Source organism: Dysidea avara, chromosome 3, assembly GCF_963678975.1.
Source record: "Dysidea avara chromosome 3, odDysAvar1.4, whole genome shotgun sequence".
Classification (NCBI taxonomy): Eukaryota; Metazoa; Porifera; class Demospongiae; order Dictyoceratida; family Dysideidae; genus Dysidea; species Dysidea avara.
The window spans coordinates 31,104,424-31,130,208 of NC_089274.1; the positions used below are offsets into that span (position 1 = coordinate 31,104,424).

The 25,785-nt window shown below is 37.1% G+C and overlaps 1 protein-coding gene across 2 annotated transcripts in view; it reads left to right on the top strand.

Moving 5' to 3' along the window:
* Positions 1-25,785, top strand: part of LOC136250691 (kinesin-like protein KIF21A) — a 465,334-nt gene that overhangs the window by 202,802 nt on the left and 236,747 nt on the right. For both annotated transcript variants that reach the window (XM_066042921.1, XM_066042922.1), the window contains exons 15-16: positions 2,872-2,968; positions 14,374-14,584. In XM_066042921.1, the coding sequence (XP_065898993.1) occupies positions 2,872-2,968; positions 14,374-14,584 (308 nt within the window). The remainder of the gene's footprint in view (positions 1-2,871; positions 2,969-14,373; positions 14,585-25,785) is intronic.

Genomic DNA, 25,785 nt, shown 5'->3' on the forward strand with positions numbered 1-25,785 from the left:
TTAAGTCTGATTCTTCTACACCATTGAAGAGCCTTTCTAAGATGATTACTCCATCTGTACAGTGAATTTCAAAGCATTACCCCAAGCGGTTTATCTGGTAGGTGTGGCAAGTATTCGTTTTTTATTAGCTAATCTCGGTTGCGCAATTGTTACACACTGTTGGTTTTGTTGCTGTATCTTCCTGGTTTTTAGCTCGATTTCTTTCAAACCACAAAAGGTTTGAGGTTCAATGGTTAACCTATTCACCCTCCGATTTTCAGCTTCTTCCCATACGCGGTTTACCCTGTAGGCGTGACAACATATTGGTGTTATTTTTCGTGCATAATCGCTCATAACTCTTTGCCTGTTTATGGTATTCCAGCCAAAGTTGGTACCGAGATGCTCCTTTATACCCCCCTTCTGTGTGCCAAATTTCAAGGCAATCGGATAATGCGTTTGCGTTTTATAGCAGTTTTTGTAAGTGTGCGAAAAGAGGAAGAAAAATAAGAAGAAAAAAAAAACGAAGAAACTGAGCCAATTTTTGAAGTTGCATATCTCGGGAACGTGCGAAGCGATTTCACTCGTAGAGTGCTGCAGTTGGAGGGAATGTACACAGCAAAATTCGTCTTGTTTCATTAAGGCAGCACAGAGCTACGAAAGTGCGAAAATTGCGTTTTCTTTCTTCCTGTCAATATACTCACGGGGTTGCGCGCCGGCTTCTTGGGCCGCACTACACACTACCGTGTGTCTTGATTAGTGTCACCTTAACCTTATCATGAAATTACAGGTACTACCAAGCGTAAGCGCTATAAATAATTTGTGGTGTCGAAGTATGCTGCTCAAGGAAGGTGTTGATATGGAAAATTAATGCTTTTATGTGGTTTCATTGCAACAAGATGACAAACAGCCTGATTGAAGATAAAAGGAAAAACTAAGGTGCAGAAGGCAATTACTCGTCGGAACCTCAAAAGGTACATCCCACCAGTGGTTTGTTGTTGTGGTGTAAAATGGTAGCCGTGTGCTGCCTTGTTTGGCCTCTAGCCTTGTGACTATGGTCAGGCAGTCTGGCAGGCTGGCAGGGAAGCCAAAATCCGAGTTTTTTTGGTGTTTTAAAAAAAATCTGTATCCAGCCACCTATTAGTGTTTTTTTGCTTTTAATGCAGTACATGATGTGAGATGGACTAATATTATTTGTAAAGGTGATTTTCGTCCCGTAAGATGTCTCTAGGATGATTTTTGATGGTGGCATTTTAGGTGGTGTGCATCGTTTTATGGGCGATCCCTACTTAAACAGTTCTATCGTGCTGTTTGATATCGGCAGATGGTAATAATATTTCCTAGATCGGATTGGTATCGTTGATGTTCAGAAAAGTTGAATTGGTACATCTCTAATTTTTAATATGTGTAGTTATTTTTATTTATTGTATGTGGCCACTTCAATGAGAATAGTGTGTCATGTTGCCAAGTACAACCAGTGCAGGTGTGCAGACAAGTTTGTATTTTACAGGAACCAAGGTGGAAACTTCCTCAGGGCGGGACACCTCCTCTTTCAGATTTGAGTTTAATCTGTTCACTGAGATATGCACCTTCAAAGTTCATTTTAGTTTCTTCATATTTTTCTTTTGTCTTCTTCTTTTCGCTCCACTTAGAAAAATTGCTGTAACTCAAGCATGCTACTGTATAGTTGATTTTCTTCAATTTTGGAGGGCAGTAAGAGTGTAATGCAAAATATTTACAGTAGTATAAATTTCCTACGCATCGGATTAACAGCGATTTTTAGACAAAGCGATAAATTTTTAGAAAATGCAATAGCAATTTATTGTCACTGCCACAGGGCAAACTGCTTTTATGACTTGAAAATTGGTCTGTACATGGAGTAACTATCTTAGTGCAAACCTTTTGTAGTTTGAAAGAAATCACACTAGCAGTCATGTAGTTAGAACAAAAATGCTAACCATGTGTTGTAACAAGCATGTGATTGAGTTTTGTTAATAAAACGGTATTACTTGCCATATCTACCAGGCAAACCAGTTAATAGAATTAGTTGGAAAAAGGTAGATTGGTAAATTAATTATTTTAGAATGGTCTTTCAGTGGCTTAAAAGGAATCATATTAAAAACTACTGAGTTACACCGCAAAAGTCAACTAGGTGCAACAAGTGCACAATTGAGATACTCTAATAATGCAGTCATCCTATTAGAACATTCAGCTACGTAATATAAGGTGGAAGTCACTCTACCTTTAGAGAGATGTAGAGAGTTCAGCTCCAAACAATTACACTGTATAGTGTTCAGCTACATAAAAAGTCAACCCAGTAAACAAAAAGTCACCCTGTAAAGTTCAGCTACATGTATGTTACAAGTCAAATAGAGATCAAGTCACCATATAGGGAGTTCAGCACTAAACAAATCATCCTATAGAGATATGTATCAGCTACAATCAAGTCACCATTTAGTTCAGCTCCAAACAACTCACCCTGGAGAGAGATCAGTTACAATCAAGTCACCATGCATGTAGAGAGTTCAACTAATAACAAGTCATCCAATATAGAAATCAAGTCACTCTGTAGAGAGTTCAGCTACATGTACTATTGTCATATTTAATAATGTGTCTATCAATTATCATGCTAGATTGTTTTATTTGCAAATTCAAAGTTAATTTTCAACTCAATTTTCGTCTTCAAAGCTACATATTGTATGTAGAATGTATGTGTATAATACAGTATGTATGCCCGTAGTAGATGATAAAGTGTACATTTGCATGTGCAAAAACATTAAACCAAAACATTGTGGCCTTAGTATAGTATTCTGCATATGCATACTCAACAAGTAGACACACTCTATCCTCGGTATCCTACTTGTACTGCTATGTATGTATTGATATTGACATTAGGAGTATCACCAGTGGAATATAAGTCAGTTGATACAGAATGTAGTAGTGAAATGGCAGATGTTGTGCTGCAGTATTTAAAGCAGATTGAAGACTTAAAGTAAGTGGCCATGTTTTCTTCATTGTGTACATACTTTGTATATACGTACTGTATGTATACATGTTTCACAGGGGTATATTGTGAAAAACAACATTTAGTACATAGATGTACTAAATATACTTGACCCATACTGTAGTTGTACAGGTGCACATGTGTTGTGGCTGTCTACAACATTATATAGTTTTATTTTCGTACATTTACACACGTGCACACATGGTTTTGCACAGTATGGATACTGAAGACAGACACATTTTCTAATGAGCTTTTCTAGCATTGTAATTAATTCTGATGGTTATGGTTCTAGCTTTTCCTCTGTGTCTTTATTTTTCTGTTTATTTAGTCCAGTGCTTTTATTGAGGGTGTGTGAAATTTATGTTTTAGTGGAAAGATACAATAATGCTATAAAATTGCAATTAACTGTACCTGATTGAAATATCATTCTGTAACAAGGAATTAGGATCACCTCTTGAATTTTGATGAAACTTGGTGCAATCGTAGTAGCTGTGGTGGTTTCTACCTGTACTAATTTTATACCACTATACCACTTTACTACGTCATACCACTTTACTACATTATTTTAAAGCAAAATTTGCGTAACTGAAAGAAGATTAATTGATCTTAATATTATCCATAAATTATGGGGTATCTAATATATATGGTTAAATACCAGCACTGTATACCCCCAATACTCAGTTCTAACAATGTTTTATGCAATAGAGGTATATGTTATAGTTATATCCCGGTACAAGGATGATATCATCCGAGTATACGGGATATAACTGTTTTATATCCCAGTACGCGGGAGTGCGCAGAAGTTTACGGATACTAAATTAAGTTCCGGTTTGAGTTCCTGTCACTGTGCTCAAGATTTCGTCCGAATTGTGTGGAGATTCTACTTCGTAGCCACAAGAGAGACCTTACATACTGCCTACAAACTGTAGCGAAGGGCGGTATTATGAAGTAGCGGTTCCAGGTACAATTCGCCTTCGTCAGAAATTGGTATAGTGTTGTCGCGTGGTGTGCAAGAGAAAAATAAAGACCAACAAGTGGCTACCATAGTCCCAAGATAGAACAATGAAGCTAGAGGAAGTTAGTTCTTCACCATAGTGACCGTTGGGAGTGATTGCTGGAGCGAAAATCGTCACGTACTATTCTTGACATTTGGTAACTTGTAGTGTTATTGTGAAAAGGATTAACAAGATTTAGGTAGTTTTAAGTGCTGTATTGGTGTGTTTTGTATTAATATTTCCTTATTTGGCTCTTTGTTCCATCGGTAAACAATGCCATTCGCAGTTATTATGATGTCACGAAAGAGACTGAGTGGCTCCGCAACAGAGTGATAAGTTAGTTATCACTGGGTGATAACTAATATATCGTACAGTAGCAGCGCCGCTCTGTTTAGCTGTATGGTAGTTATAACCCAGCGCGGCGCTTTGATACTCCCACGCACTGGGGTTTAAGTAATACTTATACCATGGCTGTGAGGGATTTTGCTGATATATAAACTCAAAGTATGAGAGCTGCAGGCCTGAGGGCTAAGGGTGTATATACATGTACCATCAAAACCCTGGGCGATACTGAAAAAGTGCGCCACGATATATCATGGAAGCATTTATCACGATAATCGATATTATCATGATATTATATGCTCGTTTGGAAAAGCATGTAATATTCACATGAGGATGTTTTGCTATGGATTGTATTGTTATATCCATCCTATAAACAACTTCTAAGCTGCATATAGCTTCTAAGCAGTATCACTTCTAAGCAGTATCATTATATTGCCCAACCCTAAACCTAATGCACTCGTGGTATAAGTGATATATATCAATGCTCATCTGATATGTGAAAGAACTACACAGTTCTTTTTGCATCAGTATCTCATGATCAATATAGTGTGGGCTAATATCCTTCTGAACATTGTTCATGCGTGCTTTGCACATAACACTAGAAAAATTGTAATTGTGGGATCAAGACTTTTAGTATTACCGTTGTGTACAATATTAAGTCTACTAACTTGACTATATTGGGACAGTAAGTACCGTAGATTCCCTAAAATTTCGGCATCTCTAAATATTCGGCACTCCCCGTGCTTTGAACGCAATGTGCTCTAAATTTCGGTAAGTGGAAAGAAAGTTTCTATTACAAGCGTGCTAAATTTTCGGCACTTGGAGTACTAATTGACAATGGTTTCTTTAGTACTGAGGATTCCCAGTGACCTCACATATTATGCTACCTCGATGCTGGATGAACTGCCTGAGCACAAAGTGTGAAATTGTTCACGTAACAAACGTGCCCAACGATATCATCGTGTGACATCACAGCTACCACAAAACGATCTTCATTTCTGTTCTCAGAATAACATCTTTCCTGGAGCCCACAAACATGATACATCCTCAGATATAACGCCCTGTTTAGTCATGGAACACTTCATGCAGCAACTGGGAGCTAGCGAGATTTAATTAATTATTACGAAATAGTTAGTTTAATAGTATCAAGATAGTATTGATTGTGGTTTCTATTATTATTAATGTCGAGTGACTGTATACAAAAGCGATGCAGTAATGACATTGATCTCTCCTGGATAATGTAGGCAATCACGGTATATAGTGTTGCAGCGAAGTGAGTGTTGCGGCCAGTATCGTCAGTTCCGCCACAAGGAATTCCTGTTGGTCCCTGTAGAAATAAATCCAGAAAGTAACCAGTAAGCAGATCGCAAATAACATAGCCATGAAGCGTGTAGACTGTATTAGGGACAGATCCCTAAAAATTCGACAATAACACCGGGCTGGTACATTTTTCCTAATTGTTCGGCCAGACACGAAAGGAATTAATTTATTTCTGCTGAATTTTTAGGGAATCTACGGTAAGTTAATATATCAAGACAAGCGATAGTGTGTCGTGCAGCCAAGTAGACTACGGGCGCGCGACAATCAAGTGTGTATTTTACAGGAACCAGGAAAACGCCGTTTTCACGCATCTGTAGCTCGATAGTGCCTGACCGGAAATTAACCATTTTTGCTTTGGTAATTCCCTCGGGGTGGGGCACCTCCAGTTTCAAATTTGAGTTGAATCCGCAAAGCTATCACTGATATATGCATCTTCAAATTGCATCTTAGATTGTTTGTATTTTTTTTCCTATTATTCTTTTTGCAGCACTTACAAAAATCTCTATAACTGGCGCATGCTTTAGTTGATTTTCCTTCAATTTGGAGGGCAATAAGAACATAATGAAGCACGTTTACAGTCCGATTTTCGTACACATCAGATAAAGAACGAGGGAGTTATATGTGATTTTTGAAAAATTTGATAGTGATTTTTGTCACGGCCACAGGGTAAACCGTTTGATGGAATGACTTGAAAATCGGTCTGTACATGGAGTAACCTTTGTAGAGCAAACCTTGTGTGGTTTGAAACTAATCGCACTAATAGTCAAGGAGTTATAACAAAAACGCCAACCATATGTAAAATGCGCACAATCGAGTTTTGTTAATAAAAAAGTAATACTTGCCACACCTACCTGGTAAACTATTTAATGGAATCAGCTGAAATCAGGTAGACAGGTAGACAAATCATTTTAGAACGATCTTTCATTGGTTTACAAGGAATCAGATTAAAATCCACTGAGCTACACTATGAAAGTTAACTAGGTGTAAGAAGTGCACTATCAAGATACTCCAATAGTGTAGTCACCCTAATAGAACATTCAGCTGCACAATAATTCACTCTATTAGAACGTTCATCTACAATAAAGTCACCATGTAGAGAGTTCAGCTAACAACAAGTCACCCACAAGGGAGTTCAACCACAATCAAGTCACCCTTCAACTAGTATCAAAAACAAATAACTCTGTAGAGAGTTCAGTTACAAACAAGTAACCCTGTAGAGAGTTCAACTACAAACTAGTCACCCTGAAGACAGTTCATCACCTTTGTAGAGAGTTCAGCTACATTTCAAGTCACTCTGTAAGGAGCTCAGTAGAGATCAGCTAGAAACAATTCACCCTGTAAAGATAAGCTGGAAACATATCACTCTGTAGAGAGATCAGCTAGAAACAAGTCACCCTGTAGAAAGATCAGCTTGAAACAAATCACTCTGTTGAAAGATTAGTTAGAAACAAGTCACCTTGTAGAGAGATCAGATAGAATGAAGTCACCATGTAGCACTACCAGAGAACAGTGCCATCAAATACCTATGGATTATCCTTTAATAGTAAAATAATCCTCATAAAGTGCCATGAAAGTCATTCCATTGATATTTTATGTAATATCCATGCCATGAAATACTCATGAAAAGTGGAGATTTCATGGTAATTTCATATTACCGAAAAATTATTTCATGGCACAAGAAAATTTCATGGCTACAGTGGCCATGAATTTTAAAGTTTTCATATATAGGCGGTGTCCATGAATTGTTCAATTTTCATAGGCAGTGTCCATGAATTGTCAATTTTTTATAGGCAGTGAAAACTACATGAAATTTCATGGTTTACCATTGCATTTTCATAGGCTCTTCCCTGGGAGTTTAGCTAGAAATAAGTCAGATCAGCTAGAAACAAATCATGCTGTAGAGAGATCAGCTAGAAAATCACTCTATAAAGAGATCAGCTGGAAACAAGGCACCCTGTAGAGAGATCATCGTGATCAAGTCACCCTGTAAAAGCCCAACTACTTTTCAAGTCACCCCATGGAGAGTCCAGCTATGAACAAATCACTCAGTAGATAGAACAGCTAGAAATATATCACCCTGTACAGACAGTATTCATATTTCCCTGTAGAGAGATCAGTTAGGCAAGTTGCTGGTAACTGTTACCTGCAAGAGTTCAAGTATTTTTCAAGTTACCCTGTAGAGAGCTCAGTAAAAACAAGCAGCCCTGTAGAGAGATCAGCTAGAAAGAAAACATCCTGTAGAGAGATCAGCTAGAAACGAATCACCCTGTAGAGAGATCAGCTTGATCAAGTCACCCAGTAGGATATTAAATCATAGTAATACAATAAGAAGTATTATATCCCTACTGTGCTCAATATACCATAACGGAAATGCACAGTAGGTGCTACTGACAAATCGACACTTTTTGCTGTCAGCAAAGATGAATGGGACACAAAGGTTGACACTGGTAAGTCCACAAAGAATACATTGTACGTACTGCAGTATGCCAAAAGGCACCTCTTGGGCCGAAGCGTTGTCGAATAGTGAAAAAATCATGTTCATTTCCTTAGCCGTTATCGAGTTGTGCTTGTCTGAAGGTATCAGTCAGTCAGTTACTCAGTCAGTTACTCAGTCAGTTACTCAGTGAGTCAGTAGAAAATTCCGTTAAATAATTTTTTTAAAAGATTCCGTAGCAACTTGTTGAAAACGTTTCGGGTCAATCTGAAAGCTTGTTTGGTCTTTGTACCTAACCAATAGTGCCTCAATTTCGTCAGGAGCTGGTTTTTGGGTGATGTTATTTTGTGGGCACCGCCTACTTCTTGTGGTCCCTGCTATACGTACTGTATGATATATTTTTAATGCGTGCACGTGGCAAATTACAAAACCTTCTTTAAGAAAGCAGGGATAAATAAATTATTAAGTCAGCACCTGTGTTGTGGTAGTATTTGTGCTTGTTTATTTTTACTTCAGAATAACAACTGTTCTTGGGTGCGTGGTCTGCGGTAGAGTAATGTTTTACAAAAAAATGCACCACTGAAAACTAGAATAACAGATCACTGAATCCTTATAATCTTGATGCAAGCAACTAAACAACTAAAATATTTACATACTGTGGAAGCGATATATTAAAGTTATTGTTTGTAGACATTTTATTGCAACTTGAGCAAAACGTGCTCTTTGAAGGCTTGTACCTGTATCTCCATCACTGGGAAGAAAAGTGCCAAAAACTCTTCCACAGGCCCTAATTAATTTAACATACAGTCTTACTATGCCCCAGAAATGTTATTTGTAGTATTCCATTGTTCCATTAGCCTCAAACTGCACAGTAGCTACACTAAACAATAAATATGAAGGGCTTCATGTTCGTTTTAAACTTTTCACGTTGCTAAAATGGTTTTATTTCCTTCTCAAAAACTGTTAAGAGTCGTTCAAAATTTTGAATTATTATACCGTAATCTTAATGTCGTAAGTGGTTACCGTATTTACTTAGTTAAACACCATGGCATTTATTACCTTAGTTCTTGAAATAATGCGGCAACTATTCTAATATGACTATCACTCAATGCTTGAAAACGATTTTGAAGCCCTTATTTCAAAATCGATTATTGCACCACTTGAGTGTGGCTATTATTGAAGGTGCGGCATTTAACCAAGTAAATATGGCATATTATTAATTTAAAAATGAAGTAGGGATTCAAGCAATACAAAGTAGTGAAACAAGAGATGAAATGGTATTGCAGGGGAAAATCCCTACACTGGCATGTTATAACAATTATTTTGTTCAATGCCCAAATAGGTATTTTCCCACCGAGCTATGCTGTAATACTATCATTCATCTTATGTTTCACCTTTTTATCACTTGTATCCATCATTGAATAAATTTCAATATACTGGTTTCAGTGATTTTTGTTATAGCATACAACTATACAAGTGTGTCTGTATTGCTGGGCTGTATTATGGTGACTGTTGTATTAGAGTATCTCAAGTCACCCTTTCACCCACAAGGGTATGTCACTATTTCATATTTTCACTGTGCTAGCTTGTATAAATGCAGCTAGACCAATAATAACAGAGTATGTCATTGTGATTGAGTAAATAGACACCTTAAGGGTCTCTGTGCTGGATAGTTATTAATCAACCAAGATTGTGTTAATAGACATGATCTTGAGCCTATTGTGAAGTTACAGGTATCTACTAAGTGTAATAGCTTAAATAAGGTTGCAGGGTCTAAATATGCTGGTCAAGGAAAGTTGCCTCTCAAATGGTGACTTTTACACCTACATGTAACACCCAAACAGCCAAATCCCTTAACCACTGAGCCACTACTGTCATGCTTGTTTAATTCTAACCTATACACTGTACATGCAAAAGAGAGTTATAAGGGTTAAATGTACTAGGGTGTAGAAATCCTGAAAAATGTGCATTTTCTTAGAAAACTTTTGGCAGGTAGTCGAGTGGGGTATGCAATACAGTGTTGTCTATAATAGTCATCAGTTAGATTTCTTTATAGGTCCATATGTGCAAAAAAGGAGATCCACTCACAATCTGATGTGGGCTAAACTGTACAGACCAGCTGTTTTCTGAATATTACAATCTAAATATGGCACAATAGTATAACCCATTAATAGATTTATTAAAAGAAGTATGTAAACTAGATAAATGAATATTAAAAATGGTTCACTGAAAAAAGCATCAAAACGAGAAAGGATCGCTGGGATGGAAATGTAAACCACAAATCCTTTCTTTTTTCATTTTTTTTACTTGACAAAGCTTCTAAGAAATATTAATCTAATCCAAAACAGCCAAGTTGTAAAAAAGAGTGCGGCCCTCAAACAGGCTATGGTGAAAAAAGATGTGAAATCCAGGGTGGCAGCCAAGAAATGGCTGTGATGGTAGGTTAATGGTAAAAAAATTAATAACGACAATTCAGGTGAATTTTGGTGCCGCTTGGTCTTGGCACAAAATTCACCTGAATTGTCATTATTAAAATTTTTACCATTAACCTACCATCACTACCATTTCTTGGCTGCCACCCTTGATTTCACATCTTTTTTCACCATAGCCTTTTTGAAGGCTGTACTCTTTTTTTACAGCTTGGCTGTTTTGGATTATATTTCACTTCTTTTTGTATTTGTATACCCTAAAGCTGGACATAGGTTGGCTTTTAGGATTTTTTCACCTATCTTTTTTTCTTTACCACTGGAAGAAGAAAAGAAGAAGCATATGTTTATACTTTAAATATTTTTGATTTTATCAGTAAATGTATAAATTATTTATATAATACATATTTTTATTACAGAACACTCTACACAGTGGTTTCTTTATAACTGAACACTCTACAGGTGACTTCTTCTAGCTGATCTCTCTACAGGGTGATTTGTTTGTAGCTGAACTCTCTACAAGTGATTTGTTTGCAGCTGAACTCTCTACATGATGGTGTGTAGCTGAACTCTCTACGAGGTAACTTCTTCTAGCTGATGGTCACTTGTTTGTAGTTGGACTCTCTACATGTTTGTTCTTTGTAGCTGAATTCTTTACAAGGTAACTTCTTCTGGCTGATGTCTATACAGGGTCACTAGTTTGAGCTAAACTCACTACAAGGTGACTTCTTCTAGCTGATATTTCTACAGGGTGATTTGTTTGTAGCTGAACTCACTACAAGGAAACTTCTTCTAACTGATATCTGTACAGGGTGAATTGTTTGTAGCTAAACTCTCTACAAGGCAACTTCTTCTAGCTGATCTCTCTACAGGGTGATTTTTTTGTAGTTGAACTCTCTACATGATGGTTTCTTTTTAGTTGAACTCTCTACAAGGTAACTTCTTCTAGCTGAACTCTCTACAGGGTGATTTGTTTGTAGCTGATCTCTATACAGGTTACTTGTTTCTAGCTCATCTCTTGAATTCTCTTCAGGGTGAATGCTCTATTAGGATGACTGTTCTATTAGAGTATCTCAATCTCGCACTTGCTACACCAGGTTGGATTTCGTGTTATAACTTTGTGGCTTTAAGTCTGATTCTTCTACCCCATTGAAGAACCTTCTAAGATGATTACTCCATCTGCAAAGCGATTTTCAAAGCATTACCCCAAGCAGTGTTTCTGGTAGGCTGGAAAGTAGTCGTTTTTTATTAGCTAATCTCAATTGCATAATTGCTATACACTTTTGGTTTTTTCATTGTATCTTCCTTGTTTTTAGCTCATTTCTTTCAGACCACAAAGGGTTTGAGGTTCATTAGCTAACCTATTCACTCACCGATTTTCAGCTTCCCGTAAGCAGTTTACCCTGTAGGCATGACAACATATGGGTGTTATTTTTCGTGAATAATTACTAATAAATCTTTGCCTGTTTATCGTATTTCAACTAAAGTTGGTACCAAGATACGCTTTTATACCCCGCTTCTGTACGCCATATTTCAACGCATTGGACATGGCGTTCGCGTTTTATAGCAGTTTTTGTAAATGTGCAAAAAGAGGAAGAAAAAATATTAGGAAACTAAGCTAATTTTTGAAGTTGCATATCTCTAGAACGATTGAAGTGATTTTGCTCAAATTTGGTATGTGGAGTACGGAGGTTGGCGGACGTGTTCATAGCAAAAATCGTCTCGTTTTATCAAGGCAGCACAAAGCTACGGACGTGTGAAAATTGCATTTTCGTTCTTTCTGTCAATATACTCATGGGTGTTGCGCGCCGGCTTCTTTGGCCGCACGACACACTACTGTGTGTCTTTATAAGGGTGAGTTGAGGGATTTGTAGTTTACATTACCAGCGATCTCTTCTTGTATTGTTGGACTATAGCAATCTCTATTTCTCCTTTTTAAATTTAAAAATTTTTATTTACAGGGGGTCTATTCCTTTATTCAATCTTTATAAAAATTGAGATGGAAATGTGCTGTAATATGCTCTTATTGCCCAACAAATTTGAACTAAATTGATTGTAGCACATGCAAGTTATGGCAATTTTTCTAAGTTTCAAGAAAATGTAAATTAAAAATATGAAAATAATAATTATGATGAAGTTTGAAGGCATGTATCTTAGTGATGGCTGAGTGGAGCTCTACCCTGAGATAGGATGTACAGCAAAAATGGTTAGTTTAAGCTATGAATGCATGGGAAACATGAAAATGGTTCTTGTGAAATGCACACTTGTCTGTTGCATGCCCCCACTGGCTGTACTTGGCTGTACAACATACTGCCATGTGTCTTTATGAATGACACCACATGCATAAAAGCATTTTCTTGCCAGGTAAATGTACATATAATGACATCATATTGGTTAAGTATTTTTTTTACTTAATGGCATACTGTTGCACTCAAAACTGGCTGTTTCTTCTGTTGTGCTTAACTGGTGTAAATATATCAGTTTAAAACTTAAAACTCCACCTAATTTATGCTTCAGTTCAAATTTTGTCTGTTTACTGAAAATGTCTGTTTCAAAATTTCATGTGGCCTCCTTTATTTCAAACCTTCTGATTTTTAATAGTTTGAGTACGTACTGTATTTAACTCAGGTTGGCATGTGCTTGAATCAAATACATCCTTTGAGTGAGCTGTTAATAGTGTAAATGCATATACCTGACTTGTCCTATGACACATGGTACCGTATAGTAAAAAGCTTTGGTGGTAAAAATAAATGGCGAATTTGGTGAATAGCATTACAATCGCCAAAGTTTGATCCGCCAATTATTTTTAGCAATCACATGAGAAGATTAGCCATGTTGAAAGAATGGGTATTGAAGTACGTATCGTGACAGGTATTGTGAATATTTATCCAATTTTTCCCTTTGATTATCGAGAGGTTCATTGTCCCACAAGTGTTAACGAAAATCTAAACATTGCTCTCGACATTATAAGAACCAGCGAACGATGCTTATACTTGTGCGGTAGCTACCACTCAAATGAAACATCGCTATGCGCAAGTGCAAGCAATTAAAAGACTTGCTAATTAAGGGCTGTGGCAGGGATAAAGACTTGCGATTGAAACGGCTGCCATGCCCCTTAAATGGCGAGTTGTTAATCACTTGAACTTGCGTGTAGCGATGTTGCATTCGAGCTGTACAGTATTTTTTTTTAGTTTTTTTAGTTTTTGTTTTTACTGTGAAAACTTCACAAACAGAGGAATATACACAGATATAATATAATAAATAATGTTAGCTATTGATTGCAAAATAATAGTTACGTAGCAGAGATTTGAATATGTCAGTGTTTTCCACTTCAAAGATGTAGCGATGTAGTACGTTCCATTGCCTTGATGTTGATGGTATAAAGGAGTACTTGTAGGTGTCAGTGTTACAAAATGGTTCAATGAGTCTGAACATATGGCATGATCTGTTCTGTACCTGGTACTGTGATGTCTGCAGATGAAACTCGGGTATGTATTCAGGTGGTAAATAGACATTTTGTTGTATAGCATAGTTAAGGAGAGCTGTTCTCTTCGAGACTCTAGTGATTCCCACTTAAGTTCATTAACCATTTGTGGTACACTGGCATGATAGGAGTATATACCTTTGACATATCGTGCTATGTGGTAGCTATTAAAATTTCGGGTGAAGCCCCATTTGCCACAGATTTTTCCCATCAATTTTGCAATAGTGGGTTTTTGCCAAACTTTTTTACTATGCGGTACTTGACTATGTTGATTAGATTAGTACTATTACTTATGCTGTAAGTTATATTCCTGTTTAATACTTATATTTTGTCTACAGTCACTAGATTATTGATTGCGTGATTATGTTTTTGTGTACTTTATATGCTTATAGGGCTCAAGTCTGTATCAGTGAGTCATTAGCAACTCAAATGCCAAAGTCACCATTTCGTCGACCTCCAAGTTCTGTTGTATCATTTACTTCCAAAAGCGATCATGTTGTCAGACTTCCTTCAGCTGATATTGTAGAAGAAACTACAGAAGACATACTAAAGGTTGCTAAAGATGACCTGTCAAGGCTTAAGTTGAAGGAGCATCGCAAAAGGGTAAGTGTGGCAGGAAAACTGCATTTATAAGTCAGTATTGCACTTTTCACCCACTGGGATATACAATTACCAGTATCACTGTCTACTTCAGTCACACTGTCCACTTGGCGACAAGATGGTTACTTACAACCACGCATTGTGTATATTGCTGCCAATAGTGCAATTAGAAATATTATTTCAGTGTACACAAGTATTAGATTCTAGGTCATGTGGTGTAATTTACAGTATGCACATGAGAATTTATTTTAGGTGGTGGCAGAGGGGCCCCCTTCAATGGACTTTACTTCACAATCCCTCTTTTGATTATGTTTCTAAAATATACACTCTAAACCTTTATACACTATCAGCATTACTAACTATAGTGGAGCACCTCTCTATTTCGGACTTTTTGGGACGTAGAATTTTTGGCCACTTTTTGCTGTGATTTTCCTCTTTTAGAGGTAAAAATGTATTAACCAGATCTGTTTGGACGAAAACTTTTGTCCTTATTATGAAAGTTTTTTCTTTTGTTGCTTTAATTCAGGGAGTTTGTTAAGAGAGGTTTCACTGTATATGGAAACAGGCAAATATCTCCAAAAAAATGTTCCAAGTTAGATCCAAAAACCTTTTCCCCTTAATTTCCTTGGTTTGCAACACATTCTTGTTAGCCAAATGATGACTCATCTTCAATTCTATAAGATGTGCATTAAGTCACCCGTAGAGATATATTCAGCTAGTGTTACCCTGTAGAGAAATCGGCTAGAAACAATTACCCACTAAAGAGATCAGCTTGAAACAAGTCATCCTATAGAAAGATCAGCTAGAAACCAGTCACCCTAAAGAGAGTTTAACTATATTTCAAGTTACCCTGTAGAGAGTTCAGCTGAAAACAAGTTACCTTGTAGAGAGATCAGCTAGAAACAAGTTACCCAGTAGAGAGATCAGCTACGCAATCATCCTGTAGTGAGATCAGCTGGGCTCAAATTACCTTGCAGAGAGAGATCAGCTAGAAGTAAGTCATCCTGTAGAGAGATCAGCTGGAAACAAATCACCTTGTTGAACTAGAAACAAGTCACCCAGTAGCGAGATCAGCTACATTTCAAATCACCCTGTTGAAGTATCAGCTTGGAACAAATCACCCCATTGAAGAATCATTTAGAAACAAATCACCCTGTAGAGAGATCAGCTTGAATCAAGTCACCCTGCAGAGCAGGGGCGTACCGAGGGGGGTTTCCAGGGTTTTCAGGAAACCCCTTTCGATTTTACACACTACTTGAAACATTAATAAATTGAAACTTCAAGTTTCCAGAACCTGGAGTCTATCATGGAACAGGACATTTTAAAAACTTTTATCTTAGTTAAATAATAGTTTCTATCATGATAGCAACGCCTACGTATAGCATTTTTCTGAATTGTGATTTTAATGAAAAGATCGAGATACTCTAATAGAGCAGTCAGGTAATATAAACATAACAGTCTTTTAGCTGTAGTGGAAACCCCTTTTTAAAAATTCCTGTGTACACCCCTGCAGAGAGTTCAGTTAAAAACAAGTCACCCTGTAGAAAGATCAGCAAGAAACAATCCACCCTGTAGAGAGATCAGCTAGAAACAAGTCACCCTATAGAAAGATCAGTTAGAATCAAATCACACTGTAGAGAGATCAGATGGAAAAAAATCACCTTGTAGAAAGATCAGCTGGAAACCAGGTACCCTGTGCAGAGATCAGCTTCATCAACCTGTAGAGAGTCCAACTACATTTCAAGTCACCCTGTGGAGAGTTCAACTGCAAACAAATCTCTCAGCAGCTAGAAACAAATCATCCTGTACAATTTTCAGTTAGATACAAATCACCCTGTAGAGAGATCAGCTAGAAATAAATTACCCTGCAAAGAATTCAACAATTTTTCCAGTCACCCTGTAGAGTGATCAAGAAACCCAAGAGATCAGCTTCAAAGAAATCGCTCTGTATAGAGATCAGGTAGAAACAAGTCACCCTGTAGAGAAATGAGCTGTAGGGAAACAATTCATCCTGTGCAGAGTTCAGCTAGGAGCATGTCACCTTGTAGAGAGATCAGCTACATTCCAAATCACCCTGTAGAAAGATCAACTTGAAATAAATCACCCCGTAGAGAGATCTGCAGTTATAAACAAGTCACCCTGTAGATAGATCAGCTTGAAACAAGTCACTGTGTAGAGAGATCAGCTACGTTTCAAATCACCCTATAGAAAGATTAGCTTGAAACAAATCACTCTGTAGAGATTTCGGCTAGAAACATGTCACCCTGTAGAGATTTCATCTAAAAGAAAACCATCCTGGTGAAAGTTCAGCTATCTTGCAATTTTTTCAATTAGGTTATAGTGACTCTGTGGTGAGTTCAACTACAGTACATGTACAAACTGTTCACCATGTAGTCTAAGAGTATAGCTACATTGAAAGTTTCCCTGTAGAAATTTCAGCTACATAGACATTTCCCTGTAGAGTATTCAGCTGCAAACAATTCATCTTGTATTGAATTTTGACGATTAATCAATAAAATTGTAATAATTACTGAGTAACATTGTTAAATGTATGCATGTATAGCTAAACAAACAATTTTAAAAATTTCTCCATCATATTTATAGCTAATCTTTAATTCCTATAGAAAAGAAAAAAAAGACAAGTTAAAAGTAATACCCAAAGCTGGCACATAGGCTAGCTTTAGGTATGAAATTACAAAAAGAAGTGATATCTAATCAAAAACAGCCAAGCTGTAAAAAAGAGTGCGGCCTCCAAAAAAGCCAGGGTGAAAAAAGATTTGAAATCCAAGGTGGCGGCCAAGAAATGGCTGTGATGGTAGGTTAATGGCAAAAAAAATTTATATTGACAATTCAGGTGAATTTGGTGCTGAATCCTAGTGAAACTTGGAGGAGGCAATGCAAATTCGCCTGAATTGTCCATTAACCTACCATCACAGCCATTTCTTGGCCTTCACCTTGTAGTTTACATCTTTTTCACCAAGGCTTTTTTGGAGGCCGCACCTTATTCTACAGCTCGGCTGTTTTTGATTAGATATAATATTCTACAAGTTTCCACTCTGAATACTAAGAGTTTCTTTCCATACAAGATGTGTTGTAATACTGGAAATAGGTGACCAGTATAATTGATGGGTTTGATGTACTCCATTGTAGCTCTAGAATAGTGTAACATGCTCACTTTTATTTTGGTGATATATGCAGTAAGTAAATAAAGGCATATCCTATAAGTAGAAGGAAAATATAAGGGATAAAAAAGTAATGAAAGAAAAGGAAATCACTAAAAAGTAGTGAAAAAATAAAGCTGCTATAGTTATCTAAGCCAAAACAGCCAAGCTGTAAAAAAGGAGTGCGGCCCACAAGGTGAAAAAAGATGTGAAATCCAAGGTGGCGGCTAAGAAATGGCTGTGATGGTAGGTTAATGGTTAAAATTTTAATTACGACTATTCAGGTGAATTTGTGTTGCCTCCTCCACTAGGATTCGGCACCAAATTCACCTGAATTGTGATAATTAAATTTTTTGCCATTAACCTACCATCACAGTCATTTCTTGGCCGCCACCTTGGATTTCACATCTTTTTTCACTTTGGGGCCGCACTCTTTTTTTACAGCCTTGCTGTTTTGGTTTAGATATCACTTCTTTTTGTATTGCAAGCCACAAAGCTGGCCATATGTCTTTGATGCTTCTTTTTAACTTGTAAGGAATTGTGGAAGAAAGGAGGTAATTGTGTGTATAGCCTTTGTCTGATGAAATATTTGTATATTTAACGTTGAATGGTGATTATCACATACTGTAGTTAATAAGATGACTTCTTACATAACTGAAATGTAGCTGAAACTCTCATTGTTTGTAGCTGAACTCTTTTCAGGTTGATTTGTTTCTAGCTGAACTCTCTACAGGATGATTTGTTTCTAGCTGAACTCACTACAGGGTGATTTGTTTGCAGCTGAACTCTCTACATGGTGATTTCTTTGTAGCTGAACTCTCTACAAGGTGATTTGTTCAAGCTGAACTCTCTACAGGGTGGCTGAATTCTCTACAGGGTGATTTGTTTGCAACTGAACTCTCTGCAAGATGATTTGTTTCTAGCTGATCTGTCTATAGTATAACTTGATTGTAGCTGAGCTCTCTACAGGGTGACTTGTTTCTAGTTGATTTCTGGATGACTTGTTTCTAGCTGATCTCTCTACACGGTGACTTGTTTCTAGTTGAACTCTCCATAGGGTTACCTGTTTTTAATTGAACTCTCTACAGGATGGTTTATTTGTAGCTGATCTCTCTACAGCGTGACTTGTTTCCAGCTGATCTCTCTACAGGGTGACTTGTTTATAGCTGATCTCTCTACATGGTGACTTATTCCTAGTTGAACTCTCTATAGGGATTTCTGTTTGCGATTGAACTCTCTACAGGATGATTTCTTTGTAGCTGATCTCTCTATAGGGTGACTTGTTTCTAACTGATCTCTCTACAGGATGAATTGTTTCTAGCTGATCTCTGGATGACTTGTTTCTAGCTTATCTCTTTACACGATGACCTGAACTCTCTATAGGGTTATCTGTTTGTAATCGAACTCTCTACAGGATGGTTTCTTTGTAACTGCTCTCTCTACGGTTGACTTGTTTCTAGCTGATCTCTTAACAGGGTGAACTTGTTTCTGGCTGAACTCTCTTCAGATGATTTGTTTGCAGCTGAACTCTCTACATGGTGGTTTCTTTGTAGCTGATCTCTCTACAAGGTGATTCTTCTAGCTGATCTCTCTACAGGGTGATCTGTTCATAGCTGAACTTTCTACAGGGTGATTTTTTTGCAGCCGAACTCTTTATATGATGGTTTCTTTGTATGTACAATGTAACTTCTTCTAGCTGATCTCTCTATAGGGTGACTTGTTTGTAGCTGAACTATCTGCAGGGTGATTTGTTTGTTGTTGAACTCTCTACAATGTGATCCTTCTAGCTGATCTCTCTACAGGATGACTTTTTCTAGCTGAACTCTCTACAGGGTGATCTGTTCATAACTGCATTCTCTAATGAGTTGTTACTTTTGCAGCTGAACTCTCTACATGGTGTTTTCTTTGTAACTAAATTCTCTGTAAGGTGATGTCTTTTAGCTGATCTCTCTACTGGATGACTAATTTTTTCTAGCTGGTCTCTCTATAGAGTTATAACTTTCTCTATAGAGTTATAACATGTTTGTATAGCTGAACTCTTTACAGAGTGGTTTTTTTAATTTGTTGCTGAACTCTCCAGCTACACGGTGACTTGTTTGTACTACAGAGTGACTTGTTTGTAGCTGAACTATCTACAGAGTGACTTACTTGTAGCTGAACATTGCGTAAAGTAACTTGTTTGTAGCTGATCTAGATGAGCTCTCTATTTGGTATATTTTTTGTAGTGAACCCTTTACGCAGTGACTTGTTTGTAGCTAAATTCTCTACACAGTGAATTGTTGTAGCTGAACTCTCTACAAGGTGAATTGTTTATAGCTGAATTCTCTTCAGTGTGACTTATAATGTTCTGAATCTCTACAGCAACATATTTGTAGCTGAACTCTCTACAGGGTGACTTGCTTGTAGCTGAATTGTCTATAAGATTAACTGTTTGTAGCTGAACTCCCTACAGAATAACTTACAATGTCATATAATTCTATAATGGAGTAAGTTATAAATGTAGCAGAATGCTTTATTAGGGTGACTGTTCTATTAGAGTATCTCGATCTCGCATACGCTACGCGTAGTTGGCTTTGCAATCACAACTCAGTGGTTTATAATCAGATTCTTCTGTACAACTGCAAGGACCTTCTATGATAATTATTCCAGCTACACACCGATTTTCAGCTCACTGCTTTAAGTAGTTTGCCTGGTAGGTATGAAAACTAATAGTTTTTTTATTCATAAAAGTCAATTGCGTAATTGTGACACAGGTTGGCTTTTGTGTCATATCTCGATGGCCTTTAACTGGATTTCTTTCAAACCACAAAAAGGCACTCCTACGATAGTTACTCCATCTATATAGCAATTTTCAGCTCATTCCTTCAAGCGGTTTACCTTGTGGGCGTGATAGACCTTCGACCTTATTTTACGCAAATAACGAACTGCTATTGTTGCGGCATTGTAGTATTCCCCGAGTATTCGACTTTAGGGAATGCGACCAGTAGTTTGTCTCGAGAGTAGTTTGCCTCGAGTCTTGTACTTTAGGATACGTGACAAGTAGTATTAGCATTAGGGTTGAGTTCATCTTTGGTTTCTTCTTTACTTCAGTTTGATATTTATAAGGTAGAAACTAATGCAGATCGGTAACTGTATCACTGGTGGTACAGTCGTTACGAATGTGGACCATGAGTACGGATGCCAGGGTTCAAGCTCTAGCTGAATAAACTTTTTTTCGCTTTCTTAAGCTTTTTGTCCAAGTTTTTTTTTAATGCACGTAACTTCTTAGTAGCCGCCACTACCGGCTAAATATCCGGCTAAACAGTGCAACCAGTACCGGATCTATATAACCTACCTAAAATGAATCTTACATCTGAATACACGCCATAACAATCAATTACTAAACAGTGAAATGGCCACTATGCTTCTTCTTCAGCTATGTTCCGACCATTACACAACCTAACACATAAAGAACAGTATGAGAAATTGTCTCTGCAATCAATCCTAATACGGGTGATTAGCATTATGGCCAGCCACAGGGAAGGAGTATCGTGCTACTGCAAATTGATACCTTTGTGGTGTCAGCGAATCAGCTCTCAAGCATAATTGATCTTTGAAAGCATAATATTAGAGAGAACATAATAAGGTTCACTTAAAAGTATAATACCATTCTTTCAAGGTACCATGTTGTGCGGCCTCACTAATACTGCTAGATGCCAGGAAGGTTTTGTGAGGCTGGTTGATCCCTAATATACAGTACTATCATACTGTATGATATATTAACTCATAAATGCATCTATTGTAGCTATGTTAAAAAGCCAAAACTACAAAATTTATTATCAAGCCTAGTCTTAAATGAAAGTAGTTACTATGTATGTCTCTTGGGAATCTATTCCAGTTATTTACTACTCTTTGAGAAAACTCTGTTTTCTGGTATTGAGATTACTCTACTGTTTGTATAACTTGAATCCATTGTTTTTTGTAGAACTATTGATAGCAAAAGGTTTTCAAAGAGACATCACTTATACCTTAAACTATTTTATATATCATTGTCCATTCTATGTTTTCTATACAGCAAATTTGGTATATGAAGAGCCCTCAAGTTTTCACAGTATGTTGTGTTTTTTTTTTAGTTGTTGTACTAGTCATGTTTACCTGCTCTATCATACCTGTATCTTTCAACTGGTGAGGGTACTGATTCATATATAGTCTAGTGGAGGACAAATTTGGATTCTTGTTTCTTTTCTTTTTTTATTATTTATTCTATTGTATGTTGATTTACTTCCTTCACCTTTATGCAATGCGAACTATCCACTGTTCTTTCTTCAGCACTACACAGTGCCTGATTACCCCAAAGTAGGCACATGATCATTATCTGTCACATTGACACGATATTGATGTTCACACTACTCTAGCTATTTCATTCCCCCTCCGACCCAATCTACAGATGGTATTGCTGACCACTGCTGGCAAGTGAAAAAAGTAGTATCTCAGCTTGTGACATATGTGGTATTAGTTTTGCTGCTAAGCACTACAAAAGTATATGGGTACGCAACAGACAAAAATATAACAATGTGTTTTGTTGCAGCTAATCTATTGCTATAACATTCACAGTATCAGTAGTAATGAAACTTACAGGGAATATCTTGTGTCATATGACTCATATAGCAACTGTGGTATGTGCGACTAATGAATACAATTCTCACCATTCAGGCAAGCAGTACTTTGCAGTGCAAATCTAATGCATATAATATGGCAATGTAATAATTTATAGCATGTTTTCTAATATTGTAAGTGGTACATGGTGATTGAGCTACGACCACCACATAATTCATTGGTATGCTCGAAGGGTTTTCTATTCTTCCTATTTTAAAGTACAAGTAAAGGTGTCTAGTGTGTGTTATATTGATGGGAGCCTACCAGTGCCGTCAATTGATTGCTCAGTTGGCATCTTCATCCTGCTTTAGAGCTGGATGTGACAGAATGAGGGTTTCACATAAGTGCCTGTCTATAATTTACAAAATATAAGTCTTTACCTGACTCTTTCCCTGATCTGATGTCTAATGTATGGCTCTAAGGATACAGTATAATTATGTATAGTTGATGTTTTGGAGGTATAGCACACAAGCATCTTTGTGAAATTGCTCTCATATCATTTGAGTTTTCCAGGTTAGCTATCAAACTTCATGCTGGCAAGGTTAATGATCAACAGTATAGTTGCAATTAGGTTACTTACAGACATACGGATCCCTTGTACACCTACCAACCTCAACCATAATCAGTCAATAGTGGTCACATGCATAAATGCTAACCATACTTGTAGCTCTTTGTGTTTACCATAATTACCTCATCCGTTCCGTAAATTGATTAGTACCAATGTAAATCTCATTTATTTTTTTAAGTTTTTAAAATTGTTTATATTAGTAATACTAAGGCATGTTCCATCTGAGCGAGTGTACATGTATGTTTTATTAGAGTAAGTGGGTCTATTCGCAGTGCAGATCCAATACCCTTTCCTTTCCAAAAAATCATACGAGACAAGATACTCTAGCTAGACTTTTAAATATTGTTGATAAAGTAGGGATCTATGCAATAAAAAATAGTGAAAACAAGAGATGAATGATGGTATTACAGCGTAGCTCCTTGGGAATATTCCTACTGAGATGAATGATGGTATTACAGCATAGCTCCGTGGGAAAGTTCCTTCTTTGGAATTTCCCACTGAGCTATGCTGTAATACCATCATTCATCTCTTGTTTCACTACTTTTTAGTGCATAGATCCCTACTTCATATTTAAATTATATTTTTTTTAATTCTAGTTTGTTTAGTTTTTTGTTGTAGCACAGCAAGCTACAGTGAAATTTGTGACTGTTCTATTAGAATATCACACATGACTGTTCTATTAGAGTATCTCAAGTCAGCCAAGGGTTGTGTAGCTACGTAGCTAGACAAATAAGCGGTGAAGTCATCTTGTTTACTGTTAAGTAAATAGCTAGATTGTTAAGAGGTGTTGTCTCCGTACTCTATCGCTATCGCTATTTGATGGATGTGGTTGCAAACCTATCGTGAACGGGATCCCAACCGCAAAGTTGCATATATCTAGCTAGTGTACCTCTTATAGTAGCGCTGGGTACTGAAGTGCTTCTGAAATCCAGCACTGAAATAATTCTGTGGTGTCTAAAAAAATATGCTGCTGAAAGAAAGTGTTAATAATATATGGAAAATACACGTACACCTTGATGTGGTTTTGTTGCATGAAGAAGTCCAGCAGCCTGATTGAAGAGACAAGGCACAGAGGGCCTACACTCATCGAAACCCCAAAAGGCCCACTGGTGAGTTTATTATTGTGACGTAAAATGGTGGCTTTGCCTTTTTTTGGCCTCTAGCCTTGTGACTGGCAGGAAGTTAGGTAGTGAGAGTAAAAGTTGAGTTTTGGCAATTTGTTTTTAAAAATTCTATATCTATTCATCTGTATGTGTTTTGTAAATGTTTTGTTTTATTTTAATATTGTATTATCATACAGTACGGTGTACTGCATAGTAGAGATTATGCAGAACTGGGCTTTTCCAGCCAAAATTATAACCCTAAAACCAGCCTCTATTTCCCTTCATGACAACTTGGCGGTATTGGTTAGGCACAGCGAAGCCTAAAAATGTGTTCAGATCAACCCCAAATCTTCAAAAAGTTTCTATGATATTTTAAAAATTTATTTAAAAGAATTTTATTCTGACTAACTGATGCCTTCAGCCAAACATAACTTGACAATAGTTATAGCTACGGGCTTGATTTCTTCACTATTTGATGTCACTTCGTCCCGATATGTGCCTTTTCACCAACCGTGTGTGGTACGTATGTACAATATACGCATCATGGACTTTCCTTTGTTCCCGGTTCTTTTCGCTGACAACACAAGGCATTTATTTATTCGCGATAGCGCATTTGTGGCTTCCTGCTAAAAATTTATTTTGTACGCGCTGCTTGATTTTCTGTGCTTGCGATTACATTTGTTTCTCGTGTGTTTGGGTTCAATTGATTGTTCCAGACGAGGGGTGTAGGATAGTGTTGCACCGATAATCAGATCGGTTATTGGAAAAACCATATATCGACTGTAATTTTGTATATCGGTATCGGATCAGCACCATGAGAGAAAAAAGAGCAGATTCAGATATATGTATTATTTAAAAATACAAGTTCATATTCACCAAACTATGTATAGTGTAGCAATTTACTGCTTTGCAATGTTGTTATTGCTACTAAAAAGTGCTGTCAGCTATTGTTGTAGCACTATCACAACTACAAACAAGCTAAATTAGTCATTCATAAACAATTTTTTTGTAAAACTCACTGAAGGATAGACATGCAGTATTATATCGGATCGGCTAAATTTATTGGCTTGGAAATATTATCCAATATCGGTTATCGGAATATCAGCAAATGTCATATCGGTGCAACACTAATGTAGGATAATAATTGGTTTTTAGCAAAGTAGAACAGGCACATACGCCCCTGTACTTATTATTTTGCACAGTTGAATCGTTTGCATTTCTTAACGCGCTGCTTTGGTGTGTAAGTTCTTTGTACTAAGGTATTTTGTTCTATGAACACTGTTAATTGTTTGTTTCTTATGTGTTTGAGTTCAGCTGACTGTTCCAGGTGACGGGTGGATAAGAACCTGTTTTTAGTAAAGTAGAACAGGCACGTGCTGACTAGTTTTGTATTTTTGAATTCAACTGACTGTTCCAGACGACAGCTGAATAAGAACTTGTTCTTAGCAAAGTAGTACAGGGACATGTTGATTAGTTGGCAAGGTTTAATTGCTTTCGTTTTATACAGTTGTATGCCAAGGGGAGTTTCCAAGGGTTTCAGGAAATCCATATTATATTTGTCAGTAGCATGCAAAGTCCAGGCCATAGAGCTGCTGTTGATTTAATTTGTTTGCAAGCATAAAATAGCACGAATATAGCTACATCATGTACGTTATTATGGTGGCAGATCCATGCTGGAGGAGGGGGCACAGCCCCTCCACAAAAAGTAGTTATGCAAGATCGAGATGCTCTAATAGA